The 15886-nt window shown below is 38.7% G+C and overlaps 1 protein-coding gene across 1 annotated transcript; it reads right to left on the bottom strand.

The window, feature by feature from the left end:
• Positions 1 to 11268: 11268 nt before the first annotated feature.
• LOC149005330 (21 kDa protein-like) lies at positions 11269 to 11778 on the bottom strand. The gene has a single exon (XM_089135865.1). The coding sequence runs from the start codon at positions 11776 to 11778 to the stop codon at positions 11269 to 11271; it is 510 nt and encodes a 169-aa protein (XP_088991991.1).
• Between the last annotated feature and the right edge of the window lie 4108 nt (positions 11779 to 15886).

Genomic DNA, 15886 nt, shown 5'->3' with positions numbered 1-15886 from the left:
GGAGGTTTTAGTCTTCTTTGTGGTGGTTTGAAGGAACAACCCTTGACCGTATGGTGCATCAATAACCTAAATAAATGCAACACTAACTGTGTGACTACACCTTTTCTATCGAAGATTATTGCTACTACTACATTATGTTCTCAAAATCAGCTAAGGATCTTCAAATTCAAATTGTATTGCAATTTTATTACTCATATTTGAAAATAAATTACACAACAAAGAATTGAGGCAATTTTATCCATAGAGAGTCCATTCGAGGAATCTACAATTTTCTTTGCAAAACCTCAACTAAATTTATTAATTAATATGATATCAAATACCACAATGAAATCATATGGCCAGAATCTTCCCTACAAGGTGTTTCCTTCTTTCTTTCTTTTTTAGAAAACAAATTTTATCGAGAAGCACCACGAGAAATAGCCTAGACTCGAGAGATAAACTATAATCAAGCTAACTTATTGATGAAGGTAAGGGTAATGCTTATCAACTTCTTGCCTTCCACCACAGGACCAAGTAAATCTGATTTCACTGATTCCAATCCCTCCTCACATGTATCCTCGTTCGTAAGTGCTGCACTCATCCACGTCTTCAAGTTGTCAATGGCTACTATGTTGAGCTTTCCATGCAGTCCTTTATAACCTTGTCAGATCTGGGTTTCTTTGAAAGGAGACCATTGACAATTGTTGCACTAGAAGAGCTCTCTTTGAGGGCCACCCTAGCTAGACTGGATGGACTTTCTTCGATCGTGAGAGCTCTGGGGAGGAGTTTGGCAATGCAGACGTCAGGATACAATGTTGTCTTGCAGTTGGTAATGATGAAATTCTTGCTGGCGGCTGAGATTGCCAGTGGAAGAAGGAGGAGGAGGACGGCTGTAGAGATTGTAGTTGCCATGGCAGCCATTTTTTTTCTCAAAGAAAGAAACACTGATGGTTTTTAACTTTCTGTTGCTATTATTAATATGGAAGGAAGACAGATGGGCACGGAGTTGATGTGAGGGTTTTATTTATACAGGGGCTTCTAATCTTGTTTGCCTTTCTGGTTGGTATCTTAGTGATAGGAGCAAAAGCAGATGCTTTGAATACTATTACAAGGAATGGTTGAAACGCTATCCAACCATTTAATTCAGTTTGCTTCTAAATAGTGAGGATGGGCGTGAAGTGCAACTGAATTATTAAATATCCGTGGGTTTAAGATTAACTGGAAGGGCAGTGTTTGAGGTTGAAATGAGGGTTGTTTGATTACGACTTTCACAACCATTCTTGCACATTGTTTGGCACTCATTGTTTGCTCCTTTTTTGGGTGAAGCAATTTAATGAGTACTCTAAAAAAAAAGTGGGATTAACAAAAAAAAAAGAAAAAAAGAAAAAAAGAAAAAAAGGTGGAGGTACTCACCATACGTTGGACAACTTTCATTAGGTTTTTTTCTTTGTGTGTGTGTGTGTGTGTGTGTGTGTGTGTGTGTTGGGGGTGGGGGTGGGCTTTGATGGGCACCAAGATTTGGCACATAGCTTTTTAAATTAGATTGAAATTTAATCGATGAGTAGTGCCTAGTTCCTAGGATCATATATTGATTTCGTATCAATTTTAATGTCTCAGCATAGTAATAAATGACGAGGTTGATACCCACTTGTATGTCCAGCTTGTGACATGCCACCTCCTGTGCTAGTGAATGTGCCAAGCTGTTTGTGAAATTAAAAGTGATCGCAAGCGCACGGTATCGTGTAGCTAACAGGTCGATCTCTAGGTGATATGCCACTTTAAAATTAACTTGTTAATGGTAATGCGATAGTGCAATGATTAAAATTTGTTAATTACTTAATTAAACTAAATGAACGGTATTAATCCATACATCTAATGCAATCGAATTGAATCGAAAACTAAAGCAAACATCATCAACGCATAATTAATAAAGGCAGAAAAATGCGAATAATAAATAAATAAAAATAAAAGGGAAATGATCCAAGTGTCAGCTCTGGATATAGGGAGGGAGTATAATTATAATGACTTTGACCGTAGATCCTTTGCCGTAGCTTACAGTCCACCGATTGGGGGAACGGATATTAGAGAAAAAGAAATTGCAGAAAAGAAAAAATTAAAGCAATAAAAGGAAAGGGAAACCTTAACCAAAGAGAGGCACGACTGTAGGCATCTCTGATCAAGGACCCAGGGGAAGGGAGACAATAAATAAATGCTGAAAGTAAATTGCAGAAAGTAAAATAACAGAGTAATAAAAGGAAAGGGAAACCTTAACCAAAGAGAGGCATGACTATAGGCATCTCTGATCAAGGACCTAGGGGAAGGGAGAACAATAAATAAATGCTGAAAATAAATCTTAAATTAAGAATATGGAGGGGTAAATAGAAGCGGGAATGGAGGGAGGAGAGAAGATTATTGAAGAAGGTTACTTACTTGCGAATTGAACAAACTATTCGAATCTCAACCAACCCTAACAAGTAGATCTAGATCTAGAATGACCTAGATCTGCAATTGCTAGACCCAGAGAAAAATGAATCTTAAAACTTGAAACTTGAGCTTGAATTGCATTACATAGAAAAATTAAACCTAAACATTCAATCTAGAAATTTAAATCTCACAAATGCAAGCAAAGAAAACTAGAGAAAGCCTAAATAAACTGAAGAGAGAAGAAAGAGTGCTTCTACTAAGCTCTAAAAAACGTTCTTCTTTGATGGAGTATGCTCTCCTTTTATAGAGTTTACATCGGATATGAATCTTGACAGAATTTGACTCAACCAAAGGGTTCCTATCTGACTCAACCAAAGGGTTTTGACGTACTAATCGGACTGACTTAGAGAGATCAAATGCATAATTCCACCGTTGGATTTGAGGATCAAGAAGTCTTGAAGCTCTCCTCCAAAAATCAACTCGATCAGACACCAAATGACCGTTCAATGAAGGGCTTGATCGAAATTGAACAGAGACATTCAAAAACAGGATTTTTCCTTCTTCCTTATCTGAATATAATTTTTTTCCCCTCTTTTTGTTTCTTTAATCAAATCACAAATATGAAATAAGATATTGAGATATGCAAGAACTCTTTTCTCCATTTGGACTCTCTCAATAATATCTCTATAGATTTGATTGATAATTTATAATCTCAGCCGTAGATCAAATTTGCCTTCTTCTTTATCACTTAAATATTTCGGAGTTGGCCCATAATCACATCTCTAGCCCATCATGCTCCAGATCAAGCCCATTTTCGCATTTGGGAGTTTGAATGGAGCTCTTGACGTGTAAAATTGCATGATTCATACCAAAAACTCCAAATATTTGCTTAAATCTTGAAAAGTCCTAGAATTTGCAAAAACAACATAAAACCCAAAATAGCTCCACTCCAAGTGTGTATAATGCATGCTTTTTGCCCTAAGATTTCACACATAAATCTGCTCATCACAAGGCATTAACATATACAGGAAGAAAGAAAAGAGAAAATACAAACATCAACTCCAAGGTGTCTTGGAAAATGTTGCATTTCTTAGAATTTTTCAGAAGTGGGATTTGTTCATGGAGTTATAATTGATCGAGTTGTGGTGAGTTTCATAAAACTCAGATATTGATGCTAAATACTCAATCTTGGGTCTCTTTCTCTCTCTCTCTCTCTCTCTCTCTTCTATGGAGGAGAAATCGGGGTGTCTAGGTCAAGCTAGTAAGACATCTAACCCATACTTTGATCTTGACAGAGAAATAGGAGAAGATAATTTTATATAATTCTTCCTATTTCCATGGCTAAAAGCTCTGCCATTTTAGGCCCAAGATGCAATATAATGACTTGGCATCATTAAGACCAAAACTTACGTAACTAGCTATTCATGATGAAATAAAGCCCAAAGAACGAGTATAGCATCTTTTTTTTGGGTATATATTTATGCTAAAAATATCATGACACTCAACCTCAGGGGTTGAACCAGTTGGCAGAGATCACCACCTCATAATATGAAATGAAGAGCTTGAATCATCTTTGGGTCTGAGGCGAAGTCCTGGTATATATTTAAACAATTATAAAACTACCCTAATGATTTAGTCAAGGTACACATAAATTGGCCAGAATGAATAAAAGTTCCAATGAAAGAACATCATGACACTCCAAAATAGCTTAATTGGGATAATAGAAGTGGCGAAAAAACAAATTTGTCGTGACAGGCAAAACTAGGACAAAGTTATCGCTGCCTTTTACACGTTGGGCCATGTTTTAGCTTTGGTACATAACTCTATCATAAAAATCATAATTTATTGGTCAAAGAAAAGCTTAAACTAAACATTCTATAAAATTTATCTAGAGGATAAAAGGGAAGTATTAGAATGGAGAAAGGTGCGAACTATCATCAAATCATAGATGAAGAGAAAATCTAATGATTACCCCGAAGTAGAGTAGGATTAACCATAAAAGGAAATGGATGGATGTACACACCACACCATATAAAACTTTTTATGTGCAATTCTCCCAAAGGCATAGCCTAGTTTTCTTGCATTGAAAAAAAGGAATAAATCTACTTTTCAATGACCTTATTAGTGGGAATTCTTTCTTTACTTAAGTGGGGTAGGTTGTGTGAAACCCAGCCCTAACCTTGACCCGGAAACCCTGTTGTTTGTAGGTCCGACAACCCGAAGTAAAGAAAGAAGTCAGCTATGGGCCATCCCAGTGGAAGACTTGGTGACTGGCTTTGAATCCATGAGTGTTGATGTCAGTGTTCCATTTATGGAAACTGTATCCTGATGAAGATCGGATTAGTTGATGGACTTGGAGTGCTCTCTGTGTCGACCAATCCAATCGACCAATGGGTTCTGTTTTTGCTAATTAGGTCTTGCTTGCTCTATTTAAGTCCAATCTCGAGTCTACTTCGTATTTGCTGCCTGCAAACTCTTTGGAACGTACCAGAGACCTCTGCAATTCATCTCCCTCGCGTCCTTGGTGATTATCTTGACGGATCTTCGTCAAAATTCGTGCTTCTACACAAAAAGGTATGTGATCAACCTCTTCTGTGTTTCATCTTCGATTCTTCGTTATTTTCTTTCCTTTTCTGATTGAGGACAGTAGAGAAGATGTTGCATCTCTGTTGCAACTATCTCTTTACTCCTTCCCTCTCTTTTCCTAAGGATCTAAAGCTTGGTGGATGATCTTCATCAAGATCATCATCATCAAGATCATCACTCGCTTTTGAAGGAAAACTTGTATTCATTCACTTTCCTTAATTAGATTATTGTTCTTCAGTCTTATATCTAATTTTCTTGAAGATCTATGCATGCTTTTCATGATTTCTTATTCACAATCAGTTATCCATCATCTTATTGTTCTTGTCCATGATTTTTACTATGAATTCTTCAAGAACCATGATTGATCTAATTATGGTAACTTTTGTTTCCAAATTTGTAACTTGAAAACTTGATTCGATTAGTGTTTTGAAGTCCTCTTTATACTAGAATGCTGCCATTGTAGTTTACCCCTTGTTTAGTACCCTTTTGAACCACCAAATTCAGTTCTTTATTCTCAAAATTCTGATTTTTGAAGGCCACTGTCTCGGTTGGTCGACTCATTGGTCGACTGAGGCAGTAGACCAAGTCAATTGACCAATGAGTACAGCAACTCCATATTTGGTCTGTTTTGGATGTTTTGATATCTTTCCTATCTTTCCTAATATGTTGTATACACTTGTTTAAGACCTTCTTCTCAAGTTTTGTCAAGATCTTACTTGATTTCTTAAGATTCCTTTGCGAGTTATAAAAGGTAAGGATGGTTACTTCCTTAACTACATAGATTGTATATCTTAGTTTCTATATTTGAATCTTGTTAGTTTATTTCTTTAATTATATTCTTGCAATGTTATACTATTGTTGTACTATCTTGATTTCAGTAGCATTACTTGTTTATGATTCATGTATGATTTACTTACCAAATATATGCGAGTTATATATTATTATTGATTTCTTTCCATATATGAAGTTGCCATATATGTGATGATTATGGATTGATGCTTGTGTATGCTTAAGGATGGTTTGGAAAGGGGAGGTGTCCTTTTGACACTTCTGTCCTTGGACTACTACGGGAATATTATGGGATGTTTCCGGAGATGCCCTTTGGACACCTTCCTAAACTGTTGGATGACATATTTAGGACTGTCTAGTGGGGTTGTGTCACATCCTCCCAGCCGGTACCCTATCTGGCATACCCGAGAGTGTGATCCACAGCCCGAAGATCAGGTATCGAGTAATCAACCTCCCACATAAACAATAACATAATCATGAACAATCATAATAAAAGTGCGGAAGATAAACCATAGATCCAATAAGGAAAGAATGAATCATATATAAATCAGAGTACCAGATATAATCAGAGTGTCAAAAACAGATATGTAAAGTGAGGCAAAATCCCACTCTACAACCAGCGGAAAAGTAGCTCTAAAAGAGAATAAACTAGACAAAATCTAATCCCAGTAGCAAGTACAATGGGTAACTAAATTGTTCTCCACTTTATAGACAACATCCCTATAAGTATAAATCTCATAAACGGCACAAGGGCGCTTCCACTCAATGGTCGGACTAAGCATCGTACGGAGCATAACCACTCGCGGGATCTTCAGTGTAATTGTTGTAACCGCAATCACCTTCCTGGAGATATGCCTCATCGCCTTGCGCTTCTTCATAGGGACCGTCATAATATTCAATACCTACAGAATAGTCTAACAAACATTGTACAATAAAGGAATGAGTTTCAAAGAAACTCAGTAAGGCAGTTAAATCCATAATAACATAAATGGCAGGATTTCAGAACAAACATAAATGCAATATGATATGAGACAAGCAATGAATGAATGAATCTAACTCTATGTATGCTGGTCTCTATTGGCAGACATGCTTTAAGTCATAGCACCGTACTTCTTTAGGAAGGTCTCAATCACTCATCATCAGTTGATAATGGGTCCGGCATCCCTCGGGACATTCCATGGCTGGGGGTTAAGTCACCACTCTCTCACATCACCATTGGTCTAAGTACCGGCGCATGTCAGGGTAAAGCCTAGCCAAATGCAAGTCTTCTACTTAGTTACATCAAGTCAGATCCAGATACGTCCATTCCTCGTCCCTGACGATCCTTTCCGGTATCCTTCACACTAGAGTCCTCATAGTCCCTGACTACGGACTCATCAACCCTATTGATCATCCACATATGGTAAACGGGAAGCTCTCACGTCCTCTCACGGGTTGGTTACCGGTCTTGAGCGCCCGTGAGCCCAAGTCTAACCATATGCAACCCTACCAATAAATGGCCCCCACAATGTGATTCCTGTCCTCTCACGGGTTGGTTACCGGTCTTGAGCGCCCATGAATCCCCATTGCTACCACGGGTCGTTCGGTCTCAATACCCCTCCGATTAGGGTTTGACATAACAGGACATCCTAGCCATACACTACTAGACAATCCTAGATATGTCATCCAACAGTTTAGGAAGGTGTCCATAGGGCATCTCCGGAAACATCCCATAATATTCCCGTAGTAGTCCAAGGACAGAAGTGTCAAAAGGACACCTCTCCTTTCCAAACCATACTTAAGCATACACATGCATCAATTCATATCATCACATATATGGTAACTTCATATATGGAAAGAAATCAATAATTGCAATCACCTTGTATATAATTGGTAAGTAAATCATACATGAGTCAATTCAATATGAATAAGTAATGCTACTGTAATCAAAGTTATGCAACAGTAGTATATCATTGTAAGAATCTAATTAAAGAAATAAATTAACAAGATTCAAATATAGAAACTAAGATATGCAATTTATGCAATTAAGGAAATAACCATCCTTACCTTTTATAACTCGCAAAAGAATCCTAAGAAATCAAGTAAGATCTTGGCAAACTTGAGAAGAAGGTCCTAAACAAGTGCATACAACATATTAGGAAAGATCCCTAACAGAAAAGATACCAAAACATCCAACACAGACCAATTCTGGAGTTGCTGTACTCATTGGTCGAGTGGATTGGTCGACTGGTCCAATCGACCAATCAGTCGACCAATGCAGACAGTAGCCCAAAAAAAGCAGAGTTTTAAGATATGAAATCCGAATTTGGTGGTTCAAAAGGGTACTAATCAAGGGGTAAACTACATCAGTAGTATCCTAACATATAGGGGACCTCAAAACACTAATCAAATCAAGCCATCAAGATCCAAATTAGGAAACAAAAAGTTACCATAATTAGATCAACCATGGATCTTGAAGAATTCAAGGTAGAAATCAAAGACAAGAACAATAGGAGGATGGATCATTGCTTCAGGTAAAGGTATCATGAAAAGCATACTTAGATCTTCAAGGAAATAGGCTTAAAAGCATAAATCTAAATAAGGAAACAAAACCTTCCATATATGTAACTATCATGATTCATGAAGAACACATAGTATGGTAGAAGAGAACAACTAGAGATTGATAGATCATGGATCATGAAAAGAAAACACAGCAATTGACTACTAACATGATCAATATAGAAGATCCAAGGAGATCAGAATTCAAATCAGAAGTTAAACAAAGACTAGATCATGGTTTGATCATGATTCCTTCAAAAGCTTGCAATGATCATGGTTAAGATCATTGTTCTAGCCATTAATCCTTAGGATGATCATGAGAGACAAGTCCAGAGATGTTTGCAACAGAGAATGCAGCATCTCCTCTACTGTCTCAACTCAAAAAGGAAAGAAAATCAGAGATGGAGGAGAAGAAGAGAGTATAGACATACCTTTTGATGCAAAAGGAAGAGTTTCGACGAAGATCCGTCAAGAAAATCACCAAGGATGCAAGGGAGATGACTTGCAGAGGCCTTTGGTTCGTTCCAAGGAGCTTGGAGGTAGCAAATACGAAGTAGACTCGAGATTGGACTTAAATAGAGCAAGCAAGACCTAATTGCCAAAGACAGCACTCATTGGTCGAGTGGATTGGTCGATCTGGTCCAACGACCGACCAATCAGTCGACCAATGCTGACAGCAATTCCAAAATAGGGAATTGAAGACCCAGATCAAATCCAATCCTAAAGGGGTTTTGCACACATAACAAATGACTTACCTAATAGGTAGAAATGCCTTCAAACCATGATAGAGAGCACTCCAAGTCCATCAACTAATCCGATCTCCATCAAGATTCAGTTTCCATAAATAGAACTTCATCTTCAACTCTCATGGATTCAAAGCCAGACACCAAGTCCTCCACTGGGATGGCCCAAAGCTGACTTCTTACTTTACTTCGGGTCACTGGACCTACAAATAACAAGGTTTCCGGGTCAAGGTTAGGGCTGGGTTTTACAGGTTGGGCTAGGATGTCCCGTTATGTCAGACCCTAATCGGAGGGGTATTGAGACCGAATGACCCGTGGTAGCAATGGGGATTCATGGGCGCACAAGACTGGTAACCAATCCATGAGAGGACAAGAATCACATTGTGGGGACCATTTATCGGTAGGGTTGCATATGGTTAGACTTGGTCTCACGGGCGCTCAAGACCGGTAACCAACCCGTGAGGGGATGTGAGAGCTTCCCGTTTACCATATGTGGATGACCTATAGGGTTGATGAGTCCGTAGTCAGGGACTATGAGGACTCTAGTGTGGAGGATACCGGAAAGGATCGCCAGGGGCAAGGAATGGACGTATCTGGATCTAACTTGATGTAACTGAGTAGGAGACTTGCATTTGGCTAGGCTTTGACCCTGACATGCGCTGGTACTTAGACCAATGGTGATGTGAGAGAGTGGTGACCTATACCCCCAGCCATGGAATGTCCCGAGGGATGCCGGACCCACTACAAAAAGGCGTTGTGTGATGAGACCTTCCTAAAGAAGTACGGTGTTATGACTTAAAGCAAGTCTGCCAATAGAGACCAGCATACATAGAGTTAGAATCATATTGCATAATGTGTTTCATATCATATAGCATTTTACTTTGCTTTGAAATCCTGCCGTTTATGTTGTTATGGATTAACTGCCTTACTGAGTTTCTTTGAAACTTATTCCTTTTGTACAATGTTTTGTTAGACTACTCTACAAGTTCTGAATATCATGACTGCTCGTATGAAGAAGCGCAAGGAGAAGAGGCATATCTCCAGGAAGGTGATTGCGGTTACGATAATTACACTGAAGATTCCGTGGGTGGTTATGCTGCGCACGATGCTTAGTCCGACCATAGAGTGGAAACGCCCTTGCGCCATTTTTGAGATTTATACTTATAGAGATGTTGTCTATAAGATTCAGAACAATTTAGTTACCTATTGTACCTGCTATTGGGATTAGTTTTCATTTTTTTCCTTTCCTTTTAGTACTACTTTTCCACTAGTTGTAGAGTGGGATTCCGCCTCACATTACTTTATTGATTTTACATTCTGATTATCTTTCGTACTCTGATTATATATGATTTATAAAAAATATTTGGATCTTTGGTTTATCTTTTGCACATTGATTATTATTGTTTATGAATATGTTATTGTCTATGTGGGAGGCTGATTACCTCGATACTTGGTCTTCTGGGCTGTGGATCACACACTCGGGTATGCCAGGTAGGGTACCGGCTGGGTGGATGTGACAGGTTGTTTGATGGCCTAATTCATCAACATGAGGAGCTCATGTGGTGTAGAGTGTGGTTTTTGGCCAATATAAACGTAACACCATCCTTGACTACTATGTATTCATACTAAACACGCATGCATTGCATTCTGATTTAATTACTTGCAATGTCTCTTTTAACTTTTGGTTTTTTATTTTTTTATTTTGTATTCTATAGTGTTGTGCTGTAACTTTTGGCTCTATCGGAGGGAGTACAAGAAATGCTTCATCTTCTAGTTGGAGGTTTTTGTCTTGTTTGTGGTGGTGCCAAGGAACATCCCTTGACGGTATGGTGCATCAGTAACCTTAATAAAGGTAACACTAACGGTGTGACTACACCTTTTCTATTGAAGATTTGTGTTACTACTACATTATGTTCTCAAAATCAGCTAAGGATCTTCAAATTCTAATTGTATTGCAATTTTATTTCTTATATTTGAAAATAAATTACACAACAAAGAATTGTGGCAATTATATCCATAGAGAGTCCATTCAAGGAATCTACAATTTGCTTTGCAAAACCTCAACTAAATTTATTAATTAATATGATATCAAATACCACAACGAAATCATATGGCCAGAATCTTCCCTATAAGGTGTTTCCTTCTTTCTTTCTTTTTTAGAAAACAAATTTTATCGAGAAGCACCACGCTCTCGAGAGATAAACTATAATCAAGCTAACTTATTGATGAAGGTAAGGGTAATGCTTATTAACTTCTTGCCTTCCACCACAGGACCAAGTAAATCTGATTTCACTGATTCCAATCCCTCCTCACATGTATCCTCGTTTGTAAGTGCTGCACTCATCCACGTCTTCAAGTTGTCAATGGTTACAATGTCAAGTTTTCCATTCAATGTCACAGTTGACTTGCGCATCTGATAAATGGCGTCTCCATAGGTGTCCATGCAGTCCTTTATAACCTTGTCAGATCTGGGTTTCTTTGAAAGGAGACCATTGACAATTGTTGCACTAGAAGAGCTCTCTTTGAGGGCCACCTTAGCTAGACTGGATGGACTTTCTTCGATTGTGAGAGCTCTTGGGAGGAGTTTGGCAATGCAGACGTCAGGATACAATGTTGTCTTGCAGTTGGTAATGATGAAATTCTTGCTGGCGGCTGAGATTGCCAGTGGAAGAAGGAGGAGGAGGACGGCTATAGAGATTGTAGTTGCCATGGCAGCCATTTTTTTTTTCAAAGAAAGAAACACTGATGGTTTTTAAAGTTCTGTTGTTATTATTAATATGGAAGGAAGACAGATGGGCATAGAGTTGATGTGAGGGTTGCATTTATACATGGGCTTCTGATCTTGTTTGCCTTTCTTGTTGGGATCTTAATGATAGGCGGCAAAAGCGGATGCTTTGAATACTATTACAAGGAATGGTTGAAACGCTATTCAACCATTTAATTCAATTATCTTCTAATTAGTGAGGATGGGCGTGAAGTGCAACTGAATTGTTAAATATTCGTGGGTTTAAGATTAATCGAAAGGGCAGTGTTTGAGGTTGGAATGAGGGTTGTCTGATTGCGAATTTCACAACCATTCTTGCACATTGTTTGGCACTCATTGTTTGCTCCTTTTTTTGGGTGAAGCAATTTAATGAGTACGCTGAAACAAAGTGGGATTAAAAAAAAAAAAGGTGGAGGTACTCACCATACGTTGGACAACTTTCATTAGGCTTTTTTTTGTGTTTGTGTGTTTTGTGTGGGGGGGGGGAGGCTTCGATGGGCATCAAGATATGCCACATCTTTTCTGAGTAAGACTGAAATTTAATCGATGAGTAGTGCCTAGTTCTAAGGATCATATATCAATTTCATATCAATTTTAATGTCCCAGCTAATAATAAATGAAGAGTTTGATACTAACTTGTAAGTCCAGCTTGTGACGGATGCCACCTCCTGTGCAAGTGAATGGGCCAAGCCATTAACATATCCAGGAGGAAAGAAAATAGAAAATACAAACATCAACTCTAAGGTGTCTTGGAAAATGTTGCATTTCTTAGAATTTTTGAGAAGTGGGATTTGTTCAATGAGTTATAATTGATCGAGCTGTGGTGAATTTCATAAAACTCTGATATTAATGCTAAATACTCAATCTTGGGTCTCTTTCTCTCTCTCTCTCTTCTTTCGAGGAGAAATCGGTCAAGCTAGTAAGACATCTAACCATTACTAGAGAAATAGGAGTAGATAATTTTATATAATTGTTCCTATTTCCATGGCTAAAAGCTTTGCCATTTAGGCCCAAGATGGATTATAATGACTTGGCATTATTAAGACCAAAACTTACGCAACTAGCTATTCATGATGAAATAAAGCCCAAAGAATGAGGCTAAGCATCTTATTTTTGGGTGAATATTTATGCTAACAACATCATGACACTCAACCTTAGGGGTTGACCCAAATGGCAGAGATCACCACCTCATAATATGAAATGAAGAGCTCGAATCATCTTGTCTGAGGCGAAGTCCTGCTATATATATTTAAACAATTATAGAACTACCCTAATGATTTAGTCAATGTACACATAAATTGGCCAGGATGAATAAAAGTTCTATTGAAAGAACATCATGACACTCCAAAATAGCATAATGGGGATAATAGAAGTGGCGAAAAACAAATTTGACATGACAGGCAAAACTCGGACAAAGTTATCGCTGCCTTTTACACGTTGGGCCATGTTTTAGCTTTGGTACATAACTCTATCATAAAAATCATAATTTATTGGTCAAAGAAAAGCTTAAACTAAACACTCTATAAAATTTATCTAGAGGATAAAAGGGAAGTATTAGAATGGAGAAAGGTGCGAACTATCATCAAATCATAGATGAAGAGAAAATCTAATGATTACCCCGAAGTAGAGTAGGTTTAACCAGAAAAGGAAATGAATGGATGTACACACCACACCATATACAACTTTTTATTTGCAATTCTCCCAAAGGCATAGCCTAGTTTTCTTGCATTGAAAAAAAGGAATAAATCTACTTCTCAATGACCCTATTAGTGGGAATTCTTTTTTTACTTAAGTGGGGTAGGTTGTTTAATGGCCTAATTCATCACCATGAGGAGCTCATGTGGTGTAGAGTGTGTGGTATTTGGCCAATATAAATGTAACGCCATCCTTGTAAAACTATGTAATTCAAACTATACACACATGCATTGCAGTCTTATTACTTTCTTGCAATGTCTCTTTTAACTTTTGGTTTTTTTTTTTTTTTTTTTTAGTGTTGTGCTGTAAGTTTTGGCTCTCTTGGAGGGAGTACAAGAAATGCTTCATCTTCTAGTAGGAAGGTTTTATCTTGTTGGTGGTGGTGCCAAGGAACAACCCTTGACGGTATGGTGCATCAGTAACCTAAATAAAGGCAACACTAACGGTGTGACTACACCTTTTCTATCAAAGATTTGTGTTACTACTACATTATGTTCTCAAAATCAGCTAAGGATCTTCAAATTCTAATTGTATTGCAATTTTATTTCTTATATTTGAAAATAAATTACACAACAAAAAATTGTGGCAATTATATCCATAGAGAGTCCATTTGAGGAATTTGCACTTTGCTTTGCAAAACCTCAACTAACTTTATAAATTAATACGATATCAGATACCACAATGAAATCATATGGCCAGATCTTCCCTATAAGGTGTTTCCTTCTTCTTTTTTTTTTTTTTTTTTTCTGAGAAAACAAATTTTATCGAGAAGCACTATGTGAAATAGCCTAGACTCGAGAAATAATCCATAATCAAGCTAATTTATTGAATTAGTACATAGCTTTATATAGTAATAGAGTCCTTCTTCATAGTGTTCTTGGAGTCCTTCTCTGTATAGGTCTAGGAGTCTTATGGCTGTGGTGCTAGGACTCTAGTTTTTTAGATTTGATACGGGAAAAATATCGTTGAATCGGGTCCTTTCTTGGTTCAACCCTTGGCCCCGATTGGGGACGACCCGACCGATTTAGGTTCGAATGAACCGGGTTTGAAGATAGCAAGCTAAGGAAGAAACCCTACACGATCGGCAGGCGGGCACACGTCTAGGATTCTCGGGATGGATAATCCATCAGGAAACAGTTATCAGCACTCACGGAAGTTGACAATCATGCAAACTTGGATAATTGCCACACCCGCTGCAAAAGATCGTGTGATCAAGGGAAGTTGCCCATCACCCCACTAACAGGTCTAACCGTTAAGATCCGACGATCACCAGAAGAAGACTCGAACAAGTTCAACGGACAGGATTAGAAGGTACACACTGTATAAATCATAACCTACGTACGAAGAAGGTAACTAAATTGTATTCCTAGTAATCTTATTCATACTTTAGCTCTGCCACTAGCCAGAGCCTTTGTGATTAGTTCATCAATTGACTTAGCCTTTGGAGGTGGACTCCTGACCCCCACAGTGGGGCCACATCTGACGATTGTTTTGCATCTCACTCTTCATTGATCTAAGGGCTGAGCAGATTTTGGATGCATCATTTGGCGCCGTCTGTGGGAAACGCTTCAGAAAGTCATGGTTACCAGGTCAGCAGTAGTAGCTGCGGCGGCTCAACGAGAATCTAGCATTCGACTTCCAGAAGGGAACACTCCAGAAGATATCCCTGAAGGAAGTCGTGCTCGCGAAGTACGGGATGGAGGATTGGGCGGTAATGAACGTTTGAACCCCCCAAATCCTCTCCAACAACAGTTGGATCAAATGCAACTTCAGTTTTTGGAGATGAACCAGACGCTTCGCACGCTGGTCAGACAGGTGGTGGTTCCCCAGGCTCCTAACCAACAGGAGGCTAGGAGGAGTGCAGGAGAAGCAGAGACGCTTATACCGCCATTGCGAGGGCATTCCCCATAAGGAGATAGGCAACCGACCGAAGGCCAAAATTATGGTCCAAACTTATGGGGGGAATTCTCGAGAGCGCAACAGAGATTTAAGAACTGGGGATTTACCCATAAGAGGTGATTGGTGTGAACAGCCGCAAATGAGCTGAACCCGGTCGGTAACGAGGTTAGGTCAAGGAGTACGCATTCATTCGCCAACCTTCAAGTGTTTGGGAAGAGAGAGCATTCGGATCAACGATGGACGTTCGGTCCATATCGGTCAAGATCTTGCTGATATCAATTAGAGGTTGGGACTGCTCTCCTGGGGGAGGATGGCCGATGACATCTATTCAGTCATCAGAAAAACCCCATTCGTTGAGGCCATAGCTGGATTTGAGTTTCCTCATAATTTTAGGCTCCCAACTTTCTCTTCGTTCAACGGTTCAGGAGATCCTATTGCCCATATTAGTTATTATCAGCAGACTATGGCC

This window comes from Hakea prostrata, chromosome 9, assembly GCF_041222555.1.
Source record: "Hakea prostrata isolate BN-2017 chromosome 9, UWA_Hpros_2, whole genome shotgun sequence".
NCBI lineage: Eukaryota > Viridiplantae > Streptophyta > Magnoliopsida > Proteales > Proteaceae > Hakea > Hakea prostrata.
The sequence above is the reverse complement of the archived record's forward strand: the minus strand, read 5'-3'. Positions and strand labels throughout refer to the sequence as shown.

Coding starts and splice junctions, on each gene's coding strand:
- LOC149005330 (XM_089135865.1), bottom strand. CDS start 11,778: ATGGCTGCCATGGCAACTACAATCTCTATAGCCGTCCTCCTCCTCCTT.